Source organism: Geospiza fortis, unplaced genomic scaffold (genome assembly GCF_000277835.1).
Source record: "Geospiza fortis unplaced genomic scaffold, GeoFor_1.0 scaffold183, whole genome shotgun sequence".
NCBI lineage: Eukaryota > Metazoa > Chordata > Aves > Passeriformes > Thraupidae > Geospiza > Geospiza fortis.
Window position 1 is genome coordinate 1,239,353 of NW_005054447.1, and position 15,706 is coordinate 1,255,058.

Consider the following 15,706-nt stretch of genomic DNA (forward strand, 5'->3'; position numbering starts at 1 on the left):
TCCTGCTCCCCTGGGTACCTGCGGTGCCTCCCATTTGCTGTCACCTGGGAATCTAATGAACAGGCTTCTCTACATTTTTTCCTTGCAGGCTATGAGTAAGACATTCCCATGTTAAATAGGACAGACACATCTCCCCGGCAGCTTGCTGCTGCACGTTTCGTGGTGCTGGTGATGTGCTGGGAATTGGCTTCTCTAGGTCACTTCACCTGGGTCTCCCAAAGCTAAGAAAATACACAGTAAAATAATGAGCTGGGTTTGGCTCCATCTTTTTAAGACAAAGAGGTTTCATGAAATCTTTTATGGGGTTTTAGATTAAGGGGGAGGTTTCTCCAGTTAAGCAAAGTAATTTCTCTGCAAAATTTGGCAACATAAATATTGGGGGAAGGAAGCTCAGAGGGGAAAAAAAACTAGAGAGGAGAAATTTCTATTTGGTATTAATACAGATATTTTGTTAGATTAGACACAACCCCCTAAAACTGTGACAGAAGTGGGAAGATGCTGAAATGGTCACTTGTGAGGCATCCAGGGACGCACTTCTCTGAGCTGCAGCTACACTGTCGTGTACCGCCTGGGGACTCCACAGCACAAAGAGCCCTTTAAAAACTCTACCCAGGAGCATTCAAACCCTTCCCACCCCTTTTGAAGTTAAACTGCACTTGGGCCGTCTCAGGAGCTCCTGCTGCCCACGCTGTGCCTCGTGTGCCAATGCTGTGGCAGCGAGGGACAGAACACCAAACCCGTGTCCAAAACCAGTCAGCCAATGCCCAGCTGAGTTTGCTTGGTGCTGGATCCATGCAGTAGCATGGCTGGGGTGTTGAAGCATCAGGAGCTTCTGCATCCTGGCTGTCATGTACTGTTTGGACCCAGGGAAGAGCCTGAGCCGTGGGATACCTCCAGCAACAGGAAGTCCCACTTGGCAGCTGTGGAGCCAGGCAGGCTGAGCAGTGCTGTGCTGCAGGAAACTCCCCTTCAAGAGGAGTTGAGTGGCCTGAACAATGCTGGAATTTTCTTGCTGAGAAAGAGCTGATCTGTCCCCTCACCACTGCTTAAAGACATAATAATAACAGATGCTAAACACCCCCACAAAGTCAAAAGACCCTCCCCAAAGCCCTTCAGTGCTTCCAATCTTTACCAGCTCTAACAACCCAGGCTCATTTCATTCCCTGAATGATGCAGACCCCCTGCCCACGTGGGTTCCATCAGTGTGGGGTGCAGGAAGGGGCTGCCAGGCGGGCTGGGGGACAGGAGAAGGGCTGGAACTCCCTCAGTGCACAGCACAGCCCCTGCTGAGGTCACCAGGTCCCTGGCAGCTTGTGGAAGGGTTCACACTTGACAAAACCTTACTTGTTCTGCTGTCCAGCTCTGCCCTCAGAGCACCCCGTGGATGAACACTGAGTCTGTAGCCTCAGAGCTTTCAGGTTTGCTGAGTAAGCGAATGATTAACCACTAATGAACTTTCTTCCTGCTTGCATTAGTGTTTTCAGAAAATTTAAGCTCTGGATACAGTTTCCTGTTGGGTTTAAATAAATTTAAATTGAGGAAGCCCGACAGCATCTGGGCTTGAGTAGTGCAAAAAAGTATGTGTTGTTTCTTTACAGTTTTTCTTGGTTTGGGCTTTCTGTCTGTGGATGAACTTTTGAAGATGCCATCTTGACCATAGGAAAATAGTAATGTGACTGTTTCTTTTTCTCCCTCCTCTGTAGGCCTACGGACATGAGGTGGTTAAGAGTAGATGATGAGATGCCTCAACACGTTGTAGTGTCTGGTTCAAACCTTCTCATTAGTAACCTAAACAAAACAGATAATGGTACATACCGCTGTGAGGCTTCCAACGCGGTGGGGAAATCACATGCGGATTACATGCTGTTTGTATACGGTACGTGAGAAAAACCACCGTTCTTCTAGACTCCTTTACACCTAATTGCAACATGCCCTGCTCGGAAAGCTGTGACAGAACTTAACATTTGCTCAATGCCAGATTTGCAGGCAGCTCCTGAGGCGCCGCCGCTGGGCTGGGCTGGGCAGGGGCTGGGAAGGCCCTGGCTGCTGCCGGGGCTCTCGGTGTGTGCATCGGGCACAGAGCCTGTCCCAGCTCCGGGAGCTCCCACCCCTGCTGCCAGGTGAAGCCTAAGGAAAAGCCAGAGCAGGGGCGTGGGGAGAACTGGGCAGTTCTCCTTGGACTTCTCAATGATTTCTTGTCCTTCTGGTAACGCCTCCTCCAGTGGCCTGAACAATGGTCCGAGGGGTTCTGAGCCTTTCGCTAGCCAGTTAATCAGCCAGCATCCCCAGATAATTGCAAAGCAGTAAATAAACTGGAGGAATGAGGTGCCTTCAGCCTGTCTGTGTGGCTGGGCAGACGCTAAAACATGTCTCAGCATCTTTTAAAGCACTGTTAAGTACCTGCTTTAATTCTTCCTTTCCTCTGCGTTACTTTGGCATTGCTGTGAACCTCATGCTCCTGCCATGAGGTGTTGCATGGAATGGAGATTCAGGAGGCACTTGCAGAGCCATCCCCCAGTTTAATGATGAGCTGCTCCTTGGGCTGCATATTTAAACTCTCTCTGTCAAGGGCGGTTGTGTGTGGCTGGGCTGAGTTCCTGGTGGGTCTTGGTCTTTTCTGACCTGAACGATGCTACGGTTCCACTCAGGTGGGACAGAAATTTGGTTTGAAGTTTGTTCCATGCAACGGCCGCCTGAAGCTCTGCAGTCTGAGCTCTCTGGTAGTCAAAGAGTCTCTCTCCAGTCAAAGAGTGGAGAATCTCCCATACCTCTCCAAATGCCAGCTCTAAAGGAGTGATTTTAAGCCCAGTCTTAGAAACTTGCCTAAAGACTCAAGGTAGTGACAGCTTTGAGCTTATACAAAACCCATGTACCCCATCACATAGGTAATTTTTCTAGTGCCTCTCGCTCCACAAGACTCCAATTTACAAAATGAGGTCAGCTAGGCATTTATGATTGGTAATTTGCATGTTCACTTTATAAAAAACCCACTTGTTTACATCAGTGTTGAAAGAAACAACCAATGTTGCAGAGAGCAAAGCAGTTGGAATAGGACACAGGCAGTTCCCCACGAGATGGAGACAATGAAAGCTGCTGCCATAAAGCAGCTGTGGGGTGGCTGTAGTTCTGTGTACCCATCCTGGGCCAAGGCAGGGCTGGGGGGACCTCCCCAGCATTACTGACCTGAGGTTTAGAGCTCATGGGAAATATCACATAATTACTCTGCATTTTGGATGTGAGCAAGAATAGACAGCGCAGCACTTCCTTGGGGTTGCTTCCTCTTGGGATTAAATCCCCAGGAGGAGAGCCAGGATAGCATTACTTGGAAGGAGATGCAGGTTCCCAGGGGATGGAGACTGTGGGTTCCAGCTTAGGCATCTGGCAGATGTTTGGTCCATGTAGAGGAGGGCTGCTTGTGGGCACAGAAGGGTTTTACACACCCCATCACCTCCAGTTCCTGTACATTTGGGACCATCCTGCTGGGCTCTGCCACTCTGGACAGCACAAGGAATCCTTTTAACCCTTGATTTAAAAGGGAGAAGTCCAGAGTGGGGAGGGAGTGGTTGGGCTGTGGCCATCAGTGAAGCCTCCTGGTCCAGAGCGCAGCTGGAGCTGCTGCTGAGGGCAGGTTCAGCGTGGGGGTCTCACCCCCCTCAGTGGTGGGACACTTACACCTTTCGCCACCAAATCAGCCAGTTCCCCAGCAGCACTCGGGCAGTCCCATTCCAAGGGACATCTCTGCAGGTCCAGGGTTTGACGTGGCTTCAGCAGCTGAGCTGTGCCCAGCACCTCCCCAGCTGCCCACGTGGGATGGGGGTGTATCATCACATGGACACACACTGGACACATGCTCCTTTCTAAAATTCATTTTATGCTTTTTGTCCCCGTGGGCGTGGGCAGGTACATTGCTAGAAACTTCCAGCTCCATTAGCACTCCGGCTTTTTTTACTTTTTCTTTTATGGAGGAAGAGCCCATGGCACAGCCAGTGCAGGCTGGTCAGTGTGAGTCTGGGGGCCCTTCCCAAGCAGTGCTGTTCCCCAGCTGGGAGGGTCCCTGCTCTCCCAGGAGATGTGTGGGTCAGGAGTGAGAGAGGAGCACAGGGGCTGAGGTCCTTGGGATGTAGAGGAAAGACAGTGACTGCTCATAGCACAGCGAACTATGAGGTGATGTTCCTTAACTCTTGGATGGAATATAATAATGGTGCAGTATATAATTAAAGTTCAGAGATCTTAATTAGGGGATCCAAGGGAGCTCGCTCAGAGATAAAAGAGTAGCAGATGTGTTAGTGAGGAACAGCTGACGTGCTACGGAGGAAACCTAAAATCAAAAGCCCATGAAAGGTTTCGTGCTCTATTATTGCCGAATGAATCCGTAGTTCAAAGTCTTTCTGACTACTAAGTGCATTCAGTTTGATCATCTGGGCATTGATACATATTTTTTTCTTTTACATCTTCTCATATCTACCTTCTCCTGCCCGATAGTTTTGATAAGGATGTGTCCCTGTGTGTAACATCAATCCCGTGACGAGCAGCAGGGTTTGAATCTCAACAGGTCCAGTGCATCTGAGAAATGGTCACAGAGAGAAACATCTCATTAACGATGCCCTAGTAGCAAAAACAAGAGTGTGCAACTGAAATTGTCGGAAAAATATTGACTTTTTTTTTAAATTAAAAGATCTTGGTGGAATTCCTCATACCTGGAAATTGATATTCAGCAATGGTGTTGTTCGTTTCTCTGTATCCCTTACCATCTTTGAAGTAGTTTTTAACATCCTGCTGCCGTGTGTTGATAGAGGAAGAGCAGTGAGGTTCAGGGCCCTGGGAGGACGGTGAGATCTGTTCCTGTGCTGTTAATGTTCAGGCTGTGAAGCACAGCAGGGCCTCTCACACAACCCTCCCACCTGGGTTTGCAAATGTATCTGTAGACAACCACCAAAGCACCACTGTGTCTCTCCTTGTTTGTGCAAACTGGTCTTTTTGTTGTGGAAAGCGTGCAGTTTATTTTCCTTATGCCTCTCCCATTCCATTTCTCTCTCTCATTGACTAATTTATGCTGGGTTTTATTTGGTTTTTTTTTAGCATTTCAGAAGGCAGAAAGGGGGGAGAGGTTGGGGCCAGGTTCTCCAGCCTGGGCAAGCATGGGCAGAGGATCTGGCCCCGCTGTCCCTGCTGGGCTCCCCCCTGGGATTTAGCCAGGGAAGGGTCCCCAACCCCGTGCTGCTTCTTAGCATCCTTGTTTTCCTCTGATCACGATTGACCGCTGTTGTGTTCTGCTTGTTTTTTTTCTTAATTTGCTTTTTTATTATTTTCCTTTTTATATTTTATCCAGATCCCCCCACAACTATCCCTCCTCCCACAACAACCACCACCACTACCACCACCATCCCTACCACCATCACAGGTATGGTACCTTCATAACCATTGGAAATGTCCTGAATGTTTATTGTCTTTTATGTATATAAGCAGAGCATGAAGCCTGGGGAAAAACAACAAACCAATCACTTGCAGTATTTTTTTTTCCCCCTCAAATACGCCCACCCACAGCACGAGCCCTGGTCCGGCAGCTCGGCGTGTCAGACAGTCCTTGCCGTGGGTGTGGGCGTTCCTGAAATGTGGGAATTGTCGTGGCAGGAAAAGTGATTAATTCAGTTACTGGTGGCCAGCACTGGGTACTTCACATGCAGGATGCCAAAAGCCTCAGAGCTCCCTTAGCATGGGCAGTTGTTTCAGCCTCCATCCCGTCAGTATCAGTTTCTGAGCAATTTATAGAAAGTTTGGTCTTCGGCAGTTCAATTCACCTGATGTGACTCAAGATGCTTTTTCTCATGCCAAGATGTTGGTATTTCTTTGTGATAAGCTTCTCCCTCACTCTCCCAGAAAAGGGAGTTCCACCAGTTGTTTTTATTGTGTAAATGCCATCCATAGGCCCCTTCTTGAGGAGCTGCCTTTCAGCTTGTGAGATTTTCCGTGTCTTGCGAGAAAAGATGAATAAAAACAACCAGCAAGATCATGACACCTCTGTGACACATCCTCATACCTCCTCACAGACCTGACTCATCAGGAAAACCCTTCTGATTTATTTGTAACCATTCACATTGTCATTTCTCTGACCTTTCCTATTCCAACCGCTGCTTTTGCTTTTGCTTGCTGCTTTTTGTGGGTTTTGGTTTGGTTTTGTTTTTTTTTTATTTGAGGCAGAGGTGACAAACGGCAGGTGAGGATGGACCATTGAATAGCTAATGGCACAACGTTTACTGTTGCTGTAAACCACCCCTTGTGTAAATGCCTTCACGTTTTATTTGCTTTTATGACGCTGCTCAGCTGACTCTCACCACCCTGCCCAGGGCGTTTCGTGGCTTCTTTTCCTCCCGAGGTTTTTGCACCCAAGGCAGGCCCTGCTGGCACGGACACGCCGGTGAAGCCTCTCTCCACCGTCACCCTGCCAGCCCTCGCCGTGCTCTGCTTCCTCCCTGCAGGTGCCTGCCGGTCACCCCAGCTCCAGGCACCCAGCCCGGGCTGCTGGGCATGGCTCTCCCTGTCCCGTGGTGTTGATTTCTGGACTTAACCCGCTTTTGTTTCAGAGGAGGTTTGAAGCTTTCTCGCAGCCTCCCTGAGAGCTGTTGGCAGAGAAGCTCGGCAGTGTCCCACAGGCTGTACCTGGACGTGCTCACAGGTTTCTTTCTCTGATGGTATTTGCTCGTGCTTTCAGTGAATTTTGGAAGGCTAAATGGAACAATGTGTCTTGATGCTTGGATAACCCCTTCTGTTAACCTTGGTGCCTGCAAACCTTAATGACTGGGAACTGTTGTGTTTTTGGGAACTGGGTTGTTATCGGCCTGTTGTTTTAGGGATTGCCCCAGCACTGCCCTCCAAAGCTGGTGCTGTGTCAGGGTCCACAGCAGTGCTTGGTTCTTCCCAATGAACAGCAGCTTGGTTGTTTGCTGTCCTGCTGCAGCTTGGCTGTGGATGCTCAGTAGCCTTTGGGCTTTCCTTCACACAGCTTTCCAGTTTTTTTATATTAAAAATAGGAAGGGGAGAGAGTTGGTTCTTGCAGTCGGAAATGGGCGTGTCATCAGCCTGGCGGAGGTCCCTTGGGGTAAGGAGCTCGTCATTGTCCAGCATTGCTCTCTCACCTTGGTTTGCAGTCGTGGAGGATCTCAGACTCTGGTGGCAGAACCCAGTGGGTCTCCATTGCCTCCTTGCTGCTTTTCTGTGTTGCCTTTGAACTGCTGAGGAGGCTGGAAAAGTAATGATGTGATATTGCTCCCTGATTCCAGCAGTTCCTGCTCACGATTTGTCGGAAGAAGATTTACTAATGCTGATAAGGGAAATTACTATTTTCTTCCCTGGCACTGAGTCTTCTTGACATGTGTCTTACCATCCTGTGCCCATGAGTTCAGTGTGCTTTTCCCGCCCAGAGCAGCCGAGGCTTCTCCTCCCTCTGTCGTGCAGAGATCTGCATGTGTGTCCTCTCCAGTCAGTGCTCAGGAGCGTGGAGCCACACCAACTTCTGCCCTTCAGTAGTTAGGAGACTTCGTGGCTGGAAGAAATTAGGTCACATTAACATAATCTCTAGAATTACATAGCAGAGTAGTGTTGGAACACTTTTCAAAGCCTTGAGAGACACCTGATACCTTAATTCCCAAATGCTCCAGCGTTCTTCCTGTCTGACAGAGGAGAGTTGGGAGACAACAGGGTGTTCTCTGAGCTGCTGGCAATCCAGGCATCTGGAGCCAGCCCAGTGGAATCCAGTCCTTAGGATGAGGTGGGTTTGAAATCTGCTTTGTTTTGCTTTTGTCCCCCTACTTTTAGTATAACCCTGACGTAGTTCATGTCCCCTGGAACCTTGGAGTAGTTCTGAAAAACAATTGTCTTGCTTTAATTGAATAAAACATGGGCAAAGAGGCTGCACTGAAGCAGTTCCTAGCAGGTGACCCTAGAAGATTCTGCCCTTGGAGTTGTCCTTTTGATTTATTGGTTCAGGGAGTTTCTGGGGGAGCTCTTGGAAAGCTGACCTGATGCTTTCTCCAGCAAAGGACAAGCTGAGCAGTGAAGTTTCCAGACACCACGACCTTTAGTGCTTTCTCTCTGTCACTTTAGTGTAGGTGCTTGAAAAGATTTCCTGCGTGACAGCTTGATCTTTTCCACGTATCCTGCAGCAGCATTGATATTCCGGCCATCCTTTGGTGTTTCAGCCCTTATCGCTGCCGAGCCCTTTTTTATCAGTTAAATTGTCCTTGTGGCTTTCTTCATTAAGATGTACAATACGATACAGCAGAGCAAACAGCATCATTTGAATTACCCTGGAGTGGCTCCTGGAAATGCTGGGCTCTGGGAGCTGTTGTTTCCTGGGAAATAAAGGTCCTTAATCACAGCCCAGCCCCATCTCAGGTTTTTCTGCCTGTCCCAGCCTGCCCAGGTCACTGGCACGCCCCCTCCCAGGACCAGGGCATCATCCATGGGTGCACATTTGCGTTTCCCACTCTTTCTCCACAGGTGGAATTGCACAGGTGTCTTGGCAGCAGTTTTGGTGAAGGCCTGGGGGTGACACGTGCAGGTTGCCAGTGTTGCCAGCCCTGCAGCAGATGCTGCTGGCTCTGCAAAGGCACTGCTCTCCATCCTCAGCAGCAGGCTGGGGGCTCCCGATGTCCCCCCTGGAATGCTATTTAGAGCATATTTTAAATCCCACTGATCCCTCGGAGTAGCAGGTCTGGGTGGAGGTGTCTGTGAGTTTCAGGGGGCTGTAACGTTGCAGGCAGTGGTTTCCACTTGAGAATTCCCAGAGGTGCTCCAGCCCCTTCAGTGAATGCATGTGGAAAGGACCAAGCCCATCCTGTGGAAGCAGGAACAGGAGTTCCTTCCTGAGGCTCAGGATTTGTACAAGCCAGGAGCAAGCTCTCTTTGGCCTGGAGGTGTGCAGTGAGCCCCAGAGCAGGAGCTGAGAATTGATGCTGAGTTGGAGTATCAGCTCTTGAGCAAGGGCACATGGTGGTGGAGCTCTCCTGTCAGCCACAGGGGCAGGCACTGTCTCCTGAGAAGCACACCTTTGTGTCATCCCAGCTGCTTTAAAAATAATAGCACGTGGAAATGTGAACTCTGTGAGCAAAAATAACTCGCAGGTTTTCAGAGCACTTCACATGTCGAAAACTTCCTCAAAACAAGAAAAATTATTTTATCCTCGGTAGGAGTTTGTCGGTGGTGTGAAAAGCTGCAGTTGCAGGGGGTTTATTCCAGCAGTAATCCCAGTGGCTGCTGGGCAGGATGAATGCAGTCCCAATCACCCTGTTCTCAGATTTCCTTGCAGTGGGTCTGTGGGAGGCACAGAGGCAGCGTGGGGATGTGTAAAGCCCAGACTGCATCCTGGCAGGATGGTGGCATCAGCTCAGGTACGGCCGCTTCTGCCTGCGACTGCTGCAGGTGCTGACCTGATTATGGAATTTAATCATAAAAACACATTTATTCCCCAGTCAGCTCAGAGTGGCCAGCTTCAGGGTGGCTGTCTGGACTCTCTCACAGTCTCTGGCTTTTCTGGGGATGTGGAGGTGCCCACGCTGCCAATGGGAGATCAGCAGGAGCAGGAGGGCTCCCGGTTTGCTCTCTGCATTCCCAGCCTGCTGTTGAGCTGTGACATGCTCAGGTGCTTGATGCCACTGTGCAGGGACGCAGCCCAGGGATTTGTTCCCCCAAATTATTTATTATTTAACTTCTGCTTTCTGTTGAAGGTTCTGCCTGTCCCTGGTAAAATGTCAAGTTAATTTAAAGATGATTCTTTACCTTTCTGACATTTTCATCCAGGATGTGTCTGCATTAAAGGGGCTAAAGGCAGAGCTGACAGGCCTGGAACAGAAAATAAAATGAAATAAAATTCAGTCTTTCAGTCCCATGTCCAGCCAGTAGCAGGCAGGACCTGTCATACATGGCCTGACTTTTGGTGACACAGCATAAGCAGTGCACAAACCATCCTCTTGCTGAGCAAAAGCGTGGGTTGTGTGCAAGCTTGGGCATTAAATGAAACCCAAATCCTCCCAAATCTGTATGAAGAAACATGCAAAAGCATGGCTGGAGCCCCTGTGCTAATTTCAGACTATGTTTGTTCTGGTCACACACAACATCCACACAGATTGTGATGATTTTTGTGAAACATCTGGTCTGCTAACCAAGCTGTCCCCAGGGCCCATTGCAGCACGCCTGGACCAGGACACTCGGTGCCAACCTGGAGCCCTGTGCAGAGCAGATCAGGGGCTCAGGAATGCAAGGGACATCTCCATCCGTCCTTGGAGGAGCGTGTGGTGAGGGAGAGGATGGCTGAGCTGAGGGAGGGGACGGATGGGTCACTGCGCTCTGGTGTTTGAGCCCCGTCACCCCATTGCTGTGGGATGTGACATCTGTGCTGGTGTCCCACAGAAGTTTCATCCAGGGGAACACTGGGCAGGGCTTTGTAGGCGTTTTCATCAGCCCCAAGGAGCTGAACCAAAGCAGGGATCCGTGTGCAGTGCTGCATGCTGTCCCTCAGGCTGCTCGAAGGCAGCAACGTGCAGGAATTCACACTCGCCCCGGTCAGTGCATGTGAAGTAGTCTGGAAAATCGGGAAGAATAAGAGCTCCACGCGTCAGGGATCAGATTGGCTTTTGGTTTCAGTTCAGAAAGCAATTTAAAAAGCAATATATTGAATGGATATCTATACTTGCTAAAGCCTCTTTAAATTTAAAAGGCAGCAGCATGTTTTGCCGTTATTTTGTGGATGTGCTGCTGTAATTCTGCGTGTGCTCCTCAGCCCCAGTACCAGGTACCCCTGCGAGGCTGCAGCACTGCGGCTGCAGCATTCAACCAGGGGAATTTAATTTTGCTGCTGGGGTTTTAATATTCCTCCATCGTGCTTGTTCTGTTTGAGGCTGTGGACTAATTACGGCCAAGTTTAAAGGGCCTGGTCTGTCACACTCTGCAAACAGTTTGAAGTTGGAGAGAATCCATTTGAGAAAATGAGGAGGCTCAGCAGTGGAGCTCATAACTCTGAGAAATGTTGCCCAGCTGCCTCCATGCAGTAATTTTATAAATATGTGTGTGTATATGTGTGTGTGCCCTTGCGTAGCTGCCTAATGGGGTGGTAAGTGCCTCGAGCTTGGGTGTCATCTGAGTTGTCCTAGCTGGCAGATATTTATTTCTTACAGCCAGTGCTACACAGAAATTCCAATAAAGTGAAATTTGCAGCTTTGTAGAAGCCAATGGTTACTCCTTTGGGTACCTTCTGTAACTATAAACCTGGCCTCTGAGGAGCTTTTGTACATGAAGATTTTGGAAGGCCTTGACATTGTTCTGCTTTTCCTGAGCAGCGTGTTTGGTTCTTTTCCTGATTGGCACTGGGGAGAGAAGCCTTGACATTAAGGTAGAAAATCCCAGGTCTGTTTGGTTATGTGATTTCCATGTTCTCTTGGCTGTTCTGCACTGGGTAAACCAGCCCCTTCTTCATCACCAGCTTTCCATTTTAAATGATAGCTATCAGCCTTGGGTGATGGCGTAGCATGTTGATGGCTTGGGACCAGAACTGTGCTTTTTTCTGATGGCAGAGCCTTTCCTTGGCTTTGGTCAACATTAGTTAAGTCAGGAGTGTATCAAAGACTTCTTGTTGGTCAGCGTTTGAGGAGAAGAGATGATTTTTGTTGTAGGACATGGGGCAGAAGGCTGATCCCTGGGATGCTGTGTGCCTGCTCTGACATGGAAGTGTGGCTGTTCTTGAAAGCAAAGCAGAAGCTGGTGGCACACCCCCAGGATTCAGAAAAGCACCTTTGAAGTTAGCCAGTCCTGCCCGAAGTTATGGGTTGTGTGAGCAGCAGCATTGCAGGGCTGGGGTGTCCGTTCCTGGGGTGTCCATTCCTGGGGTGTCCATTCCCGGGTGTCCCTTCCCAGGTGTCCATTCCTGGGTGTCCCTTCCCAGCTGAGGAGTGGCAGTGGCGGGGCCGGGACACACGTGGATTTACAGGAATGCACTGATTTGGTACCAAAGCACCAGTGACAGCTTTCTCTCCTCTGCCACGTGATGATACAGAAGCACACCAGTGTCAGCACGTTCATGTCTTGAGCACGGGGTCGTTCCCTGCGGAGCCCTGGTGTGCGCAGTCCTCCTGCCCAAAGAGGACTGGGACTGGACAGGACTCTCCAAAAGCTCACTCTAAACTTTAACCGGTCTGTGTTTCCTATTGCAACCATCCAAACCATTTGCTAATCATAACTTTGTCATTCCAGCTGCAGCCAACATGTTGTTTGACGTGGATATTTGTTCGCACTTACAACCGCTTGAGAACTTTATTTTGTGTAACCTGTCGGTCTCTGTCCCCGGACGGGGAAGCGAGATGCACTGTCCAGTTTGCACTGTTTCTTGACTAATAATCTCTTCCAGCACATCAATACAAGTTTGCTTCCAGCAGATTCTCTATTTATTGTAAAAGCTGACATAACTTTTTTTATTTCAGGAAGACAGTAAATTGAGACTATTTATAGATGCCAAGATGCTATCTCAGGAATTAATACTCAGTTTTACAACCCCTTCTAAAGAATGGCTTTCCCCCCACCTCCACCACCATTTCCCCTTCCACCATTTGCTTGGTTAAAACAAATGGGGATTGCTGCCCAAAACCAAAGCAAAGCCCTGCTCTTGATCTCCTCGTGGCTTTGGAAGGTTTCCCCTGCAGCCCCCAGGGCTCCCGCAGGAGAACAAGGGCTGGCCTCCTTGAGGGTGCCTTAGATTTGGTTGCCAAGATGAGAACAGCCTACATTGGCAGTGGAAACAGGCTAATGATGGCTTGATAATCTGTTATGCAAATCTTGGTGCAGTTTGTTAAACTGTGCAGGGTTTATTTGTTTTGCTTCCATAATTAAAGCATGTAGACCTTGTATCTGTAAGTATTATGTATTCCTTGTATGATTCTTGTCTTTGCTGCTGCTTCAGGAATTCAGCCCTGGGCTGTCCTCAGCTAAATTGCCAAGACACAGGTCCTGTTGTTTCCACTGCTGCCTCTGCCCGCGCAGGGCCCTGTCCCTGGGTTGTGTGCCAGCATGTCACAGGGGAAAGGCCGCTGTGAATTGTCTGTCGTGCTGCAAAACCCAAGCTCCAGGCTGCTGTGCAGGGCCACAGGTGCAGCGCTGCTCACCCACGGTGTTACCCACCCAAACACTGCCTGCCCCCAGCCAGGCAGGGCTTGGCTCCAGGGTTTGTGTCAGTGACAGTTCTGGGGAGCCAGCCCCCTCCAGCCACTGACCCCTGCCACAGAATACCTCCAGATGCAAAGCAAACAGCCTCCAACAGCTGAATAAGCCAGTAAATTGGGCAGTGTGGTTACATTTGGTTTAGACCTGTTGGTGGAAATAACTGTCAGTAAAAGCCTTCAGATTTGGTCAGTCTTTTAAAAGTGCCTGTTGCAAACTCCTGGAGGAGACAAAGCCTCTCTCCATTGGCAAGGCAGTGCCCCCCAAGAAATTTCCAGTGGGATGTAGTCCGTATGGAGTAGAGTCAGCTTCAGACTAACCAGCAAAAAAAACATCCAGGATATTTTAATTACCCATAGCTGTTCAACCAGTTACTTGCTGCAGCAGAGGGACTGGTAATGTTTGTCCACTGTTGCCAGTTCTAGAACATCTTTCATGCTGAAAAGAATGGTTCATCGTGCAGGTGGTGGCTGGGAAGCTGGAGGAGAGGCAGGAGCAGACTGTCCCCTGGCCAGGGGTGCTCTGATGAGGCAGTGCTTGAGTGTGTAACAGCGACGTGCCGAGCCTCAGCTCTTCATCCTGCTCTGGAGCTTCTGTTTTGTCCCCACCAACCAAACCGTTGGTGTCGGTGTTCTCCCCTGTCTCCTGTTCCCCTGACTTTGCAACCACCAGTAATTGTTCTGGCAAGGACCTGGAAAAAGAGAAAAATTTACTGTTTTCCTCAGGCTCATAGCTTTTGAACTGGAGGCATGTCTTCTAAACAGTGCAACTCACTTCAAATGCTTTTTGCCTTTCATTTTATTATTGCTTGTCACGCAATGTTCTTTGAAAGCTTGCTCATATATTATCTGTTCCATTTTTTCCATTTTCCCTTTTTTTGCATGCTGTTCCTCCTGTTTCTTCCCTTCCTCCAATCCTCTGTTCCCGTGTGTAGACACAACGGCGACGACAGAACCAGCAGTTCACGGTTGGTATCACATTCCTGTTTATCTTATTTCTCAGCGCTGCTGAGTGGCAAGACAAGCCTGGGAAGGGGAGGCCAAAAAGGGAACTGGAGTCTTCAAGGGAAAACTGTGTTTCAGGTGGACTCATCTCATAAATACAACATGGGTTCTAAGGCTGGAAAGTCTGTCTGCTCTTGTCATTTCTGCTGTGAGCACCCCGGCTGATCATCCTGGTGCCAGGCAAGCACAAGCTCCATGGAAGTGGCGTCCAGGTCCAAGCAATGCCAATTGGTTCTCCATGCATTGACTGAGAGAATCACTTCACACACGACAAAGAAATTAATTTTTTTTCTTTCTTTAGGGTTTTTGTTTGGTGGAGGTTTTTTGGGGTTTTTTTTTAGAGTTATGAGCATTTTTCTTGGATTTTGAGTTAGTTTTTAAGACAGAGTATCCAGCGGGTCTGCTGGCGCAGGGCAGCACTGGGGATTCTGGGATGCTCCACAGAGGAGCGCTCGCCTGCAAGGTCGGCAGGGAAGTTTGCGTTATTACAGTGCAGAAGGAGATTGGGAAAACAAATAGCAACACTTTCCTCTCAGCATAGCAGTCTAGCAAAGTAACCCTTCTCGTCTGCTCGAGGCAGTCTAGCTAACAGCTTGACAGCTTCCTGAGCTTCCTCCATTCCCCGGCGAGCCTACGTACGCTGCAGGCTGGAAGTTGAGCATCCCATTTTTTTGGCACAAGCTTACTTTTCAGCTGAAGAACCAAAACCTCTGACAATTTTTAATTACAGCTAATCCATGTTGGACTTTGTTGTTCTAGTTTCTTTTACCTTCGATAAATTGACTGATTTTTTACTGACAGAAATCCCTAGCGCAGAGCACCCCGTTCTCCTGCCTGCTCTCCTTGAGGTGTTGCTTGGGTGAGGTCAGAGGCAGGACTGAGTGAAGCAATCATTCTGTAGCAATGTGCCGTATCAAGTGGAGGGGCTTAACACTTCTTATCCCAAATAACTTACCTACCTGGATGCATTTTCCCACTTGGCATAAAGATCAGAAATCTTAGGGCACACTTATGTTTTGTCTGTGTGTCAATCTCCCTGTGTGTGTTAAATGTCAAGACCCAACATTGCTGATTTTGTAGCTACATGTTTGTGGCTAGATGTTGATCACTAAATTCGAAAAAGATCAGGTAGCCCTGATGATGGCACAACTCCCAACATCCTTTCTGGGTGGTGTTTCTGCATCAGGAAAGGCTCCGTGTAGGCGTGTATTAGGCTCTGCAATGAGGACAAGCTGGGCAGACACTCAGTGGCAAACCTTTGCCCCATTTTTCAAAGGAATTCCTCATGTCTTTCCTTATTTTTCTTTGTTCTGAGGAAGCCATAAAAAGCCTGTTCTTAACTCGAGGGCTTCCCCCCTCCATGGGGAGGATCAGTGCCAGGGAGGTGGCCAGCTGAAATGACAACCTATCCCAGTCAAACGAGCTGCCACAAACTTTCCTGCCTTAAAACCAGCCAGTTTGTTCTGAATTCCCCCATGCTTGCCCTTGTGGGGTGCTTTTCC

General features: G+C 49.0%; 1 protein-coding gene across 6 annotated transcripts in view; it reads left to right on the top strand.

Annotated features, from left to right (window-relative positions):
- CADM1 (cell adhesion molecule 1) overlaps positions 1-15,706 on the top strand; it is a 101,731-nt gene that overhangs the window by 71,386 nt on the left and 14,639 nt on the right. For 2 of the 6 annotated variants that reach the window (XM_031062378.1, XM_031062379.1), the window contains exons 7-9: positions 1,704-1,876; positions 5,330-5,401; positions 14,135-14,167. In XM_031062378.1, the coding sequence (XP_030918238.1) occupies positions 1,704-1,876; positions 5,330-5,401; positions 14,135-14,167 (278 nt within the window). The remainder of the gene's footprint in view (positions 1-1,703; positions 1,877-5,329; positions 5,402-14,134; positions 14,168-15,706) is intronic. The other 4 variants (XM_031062380.1, XM_031062382.1, XM_031062381.1 and 1 more) reach the window with 3 other exon arrangements.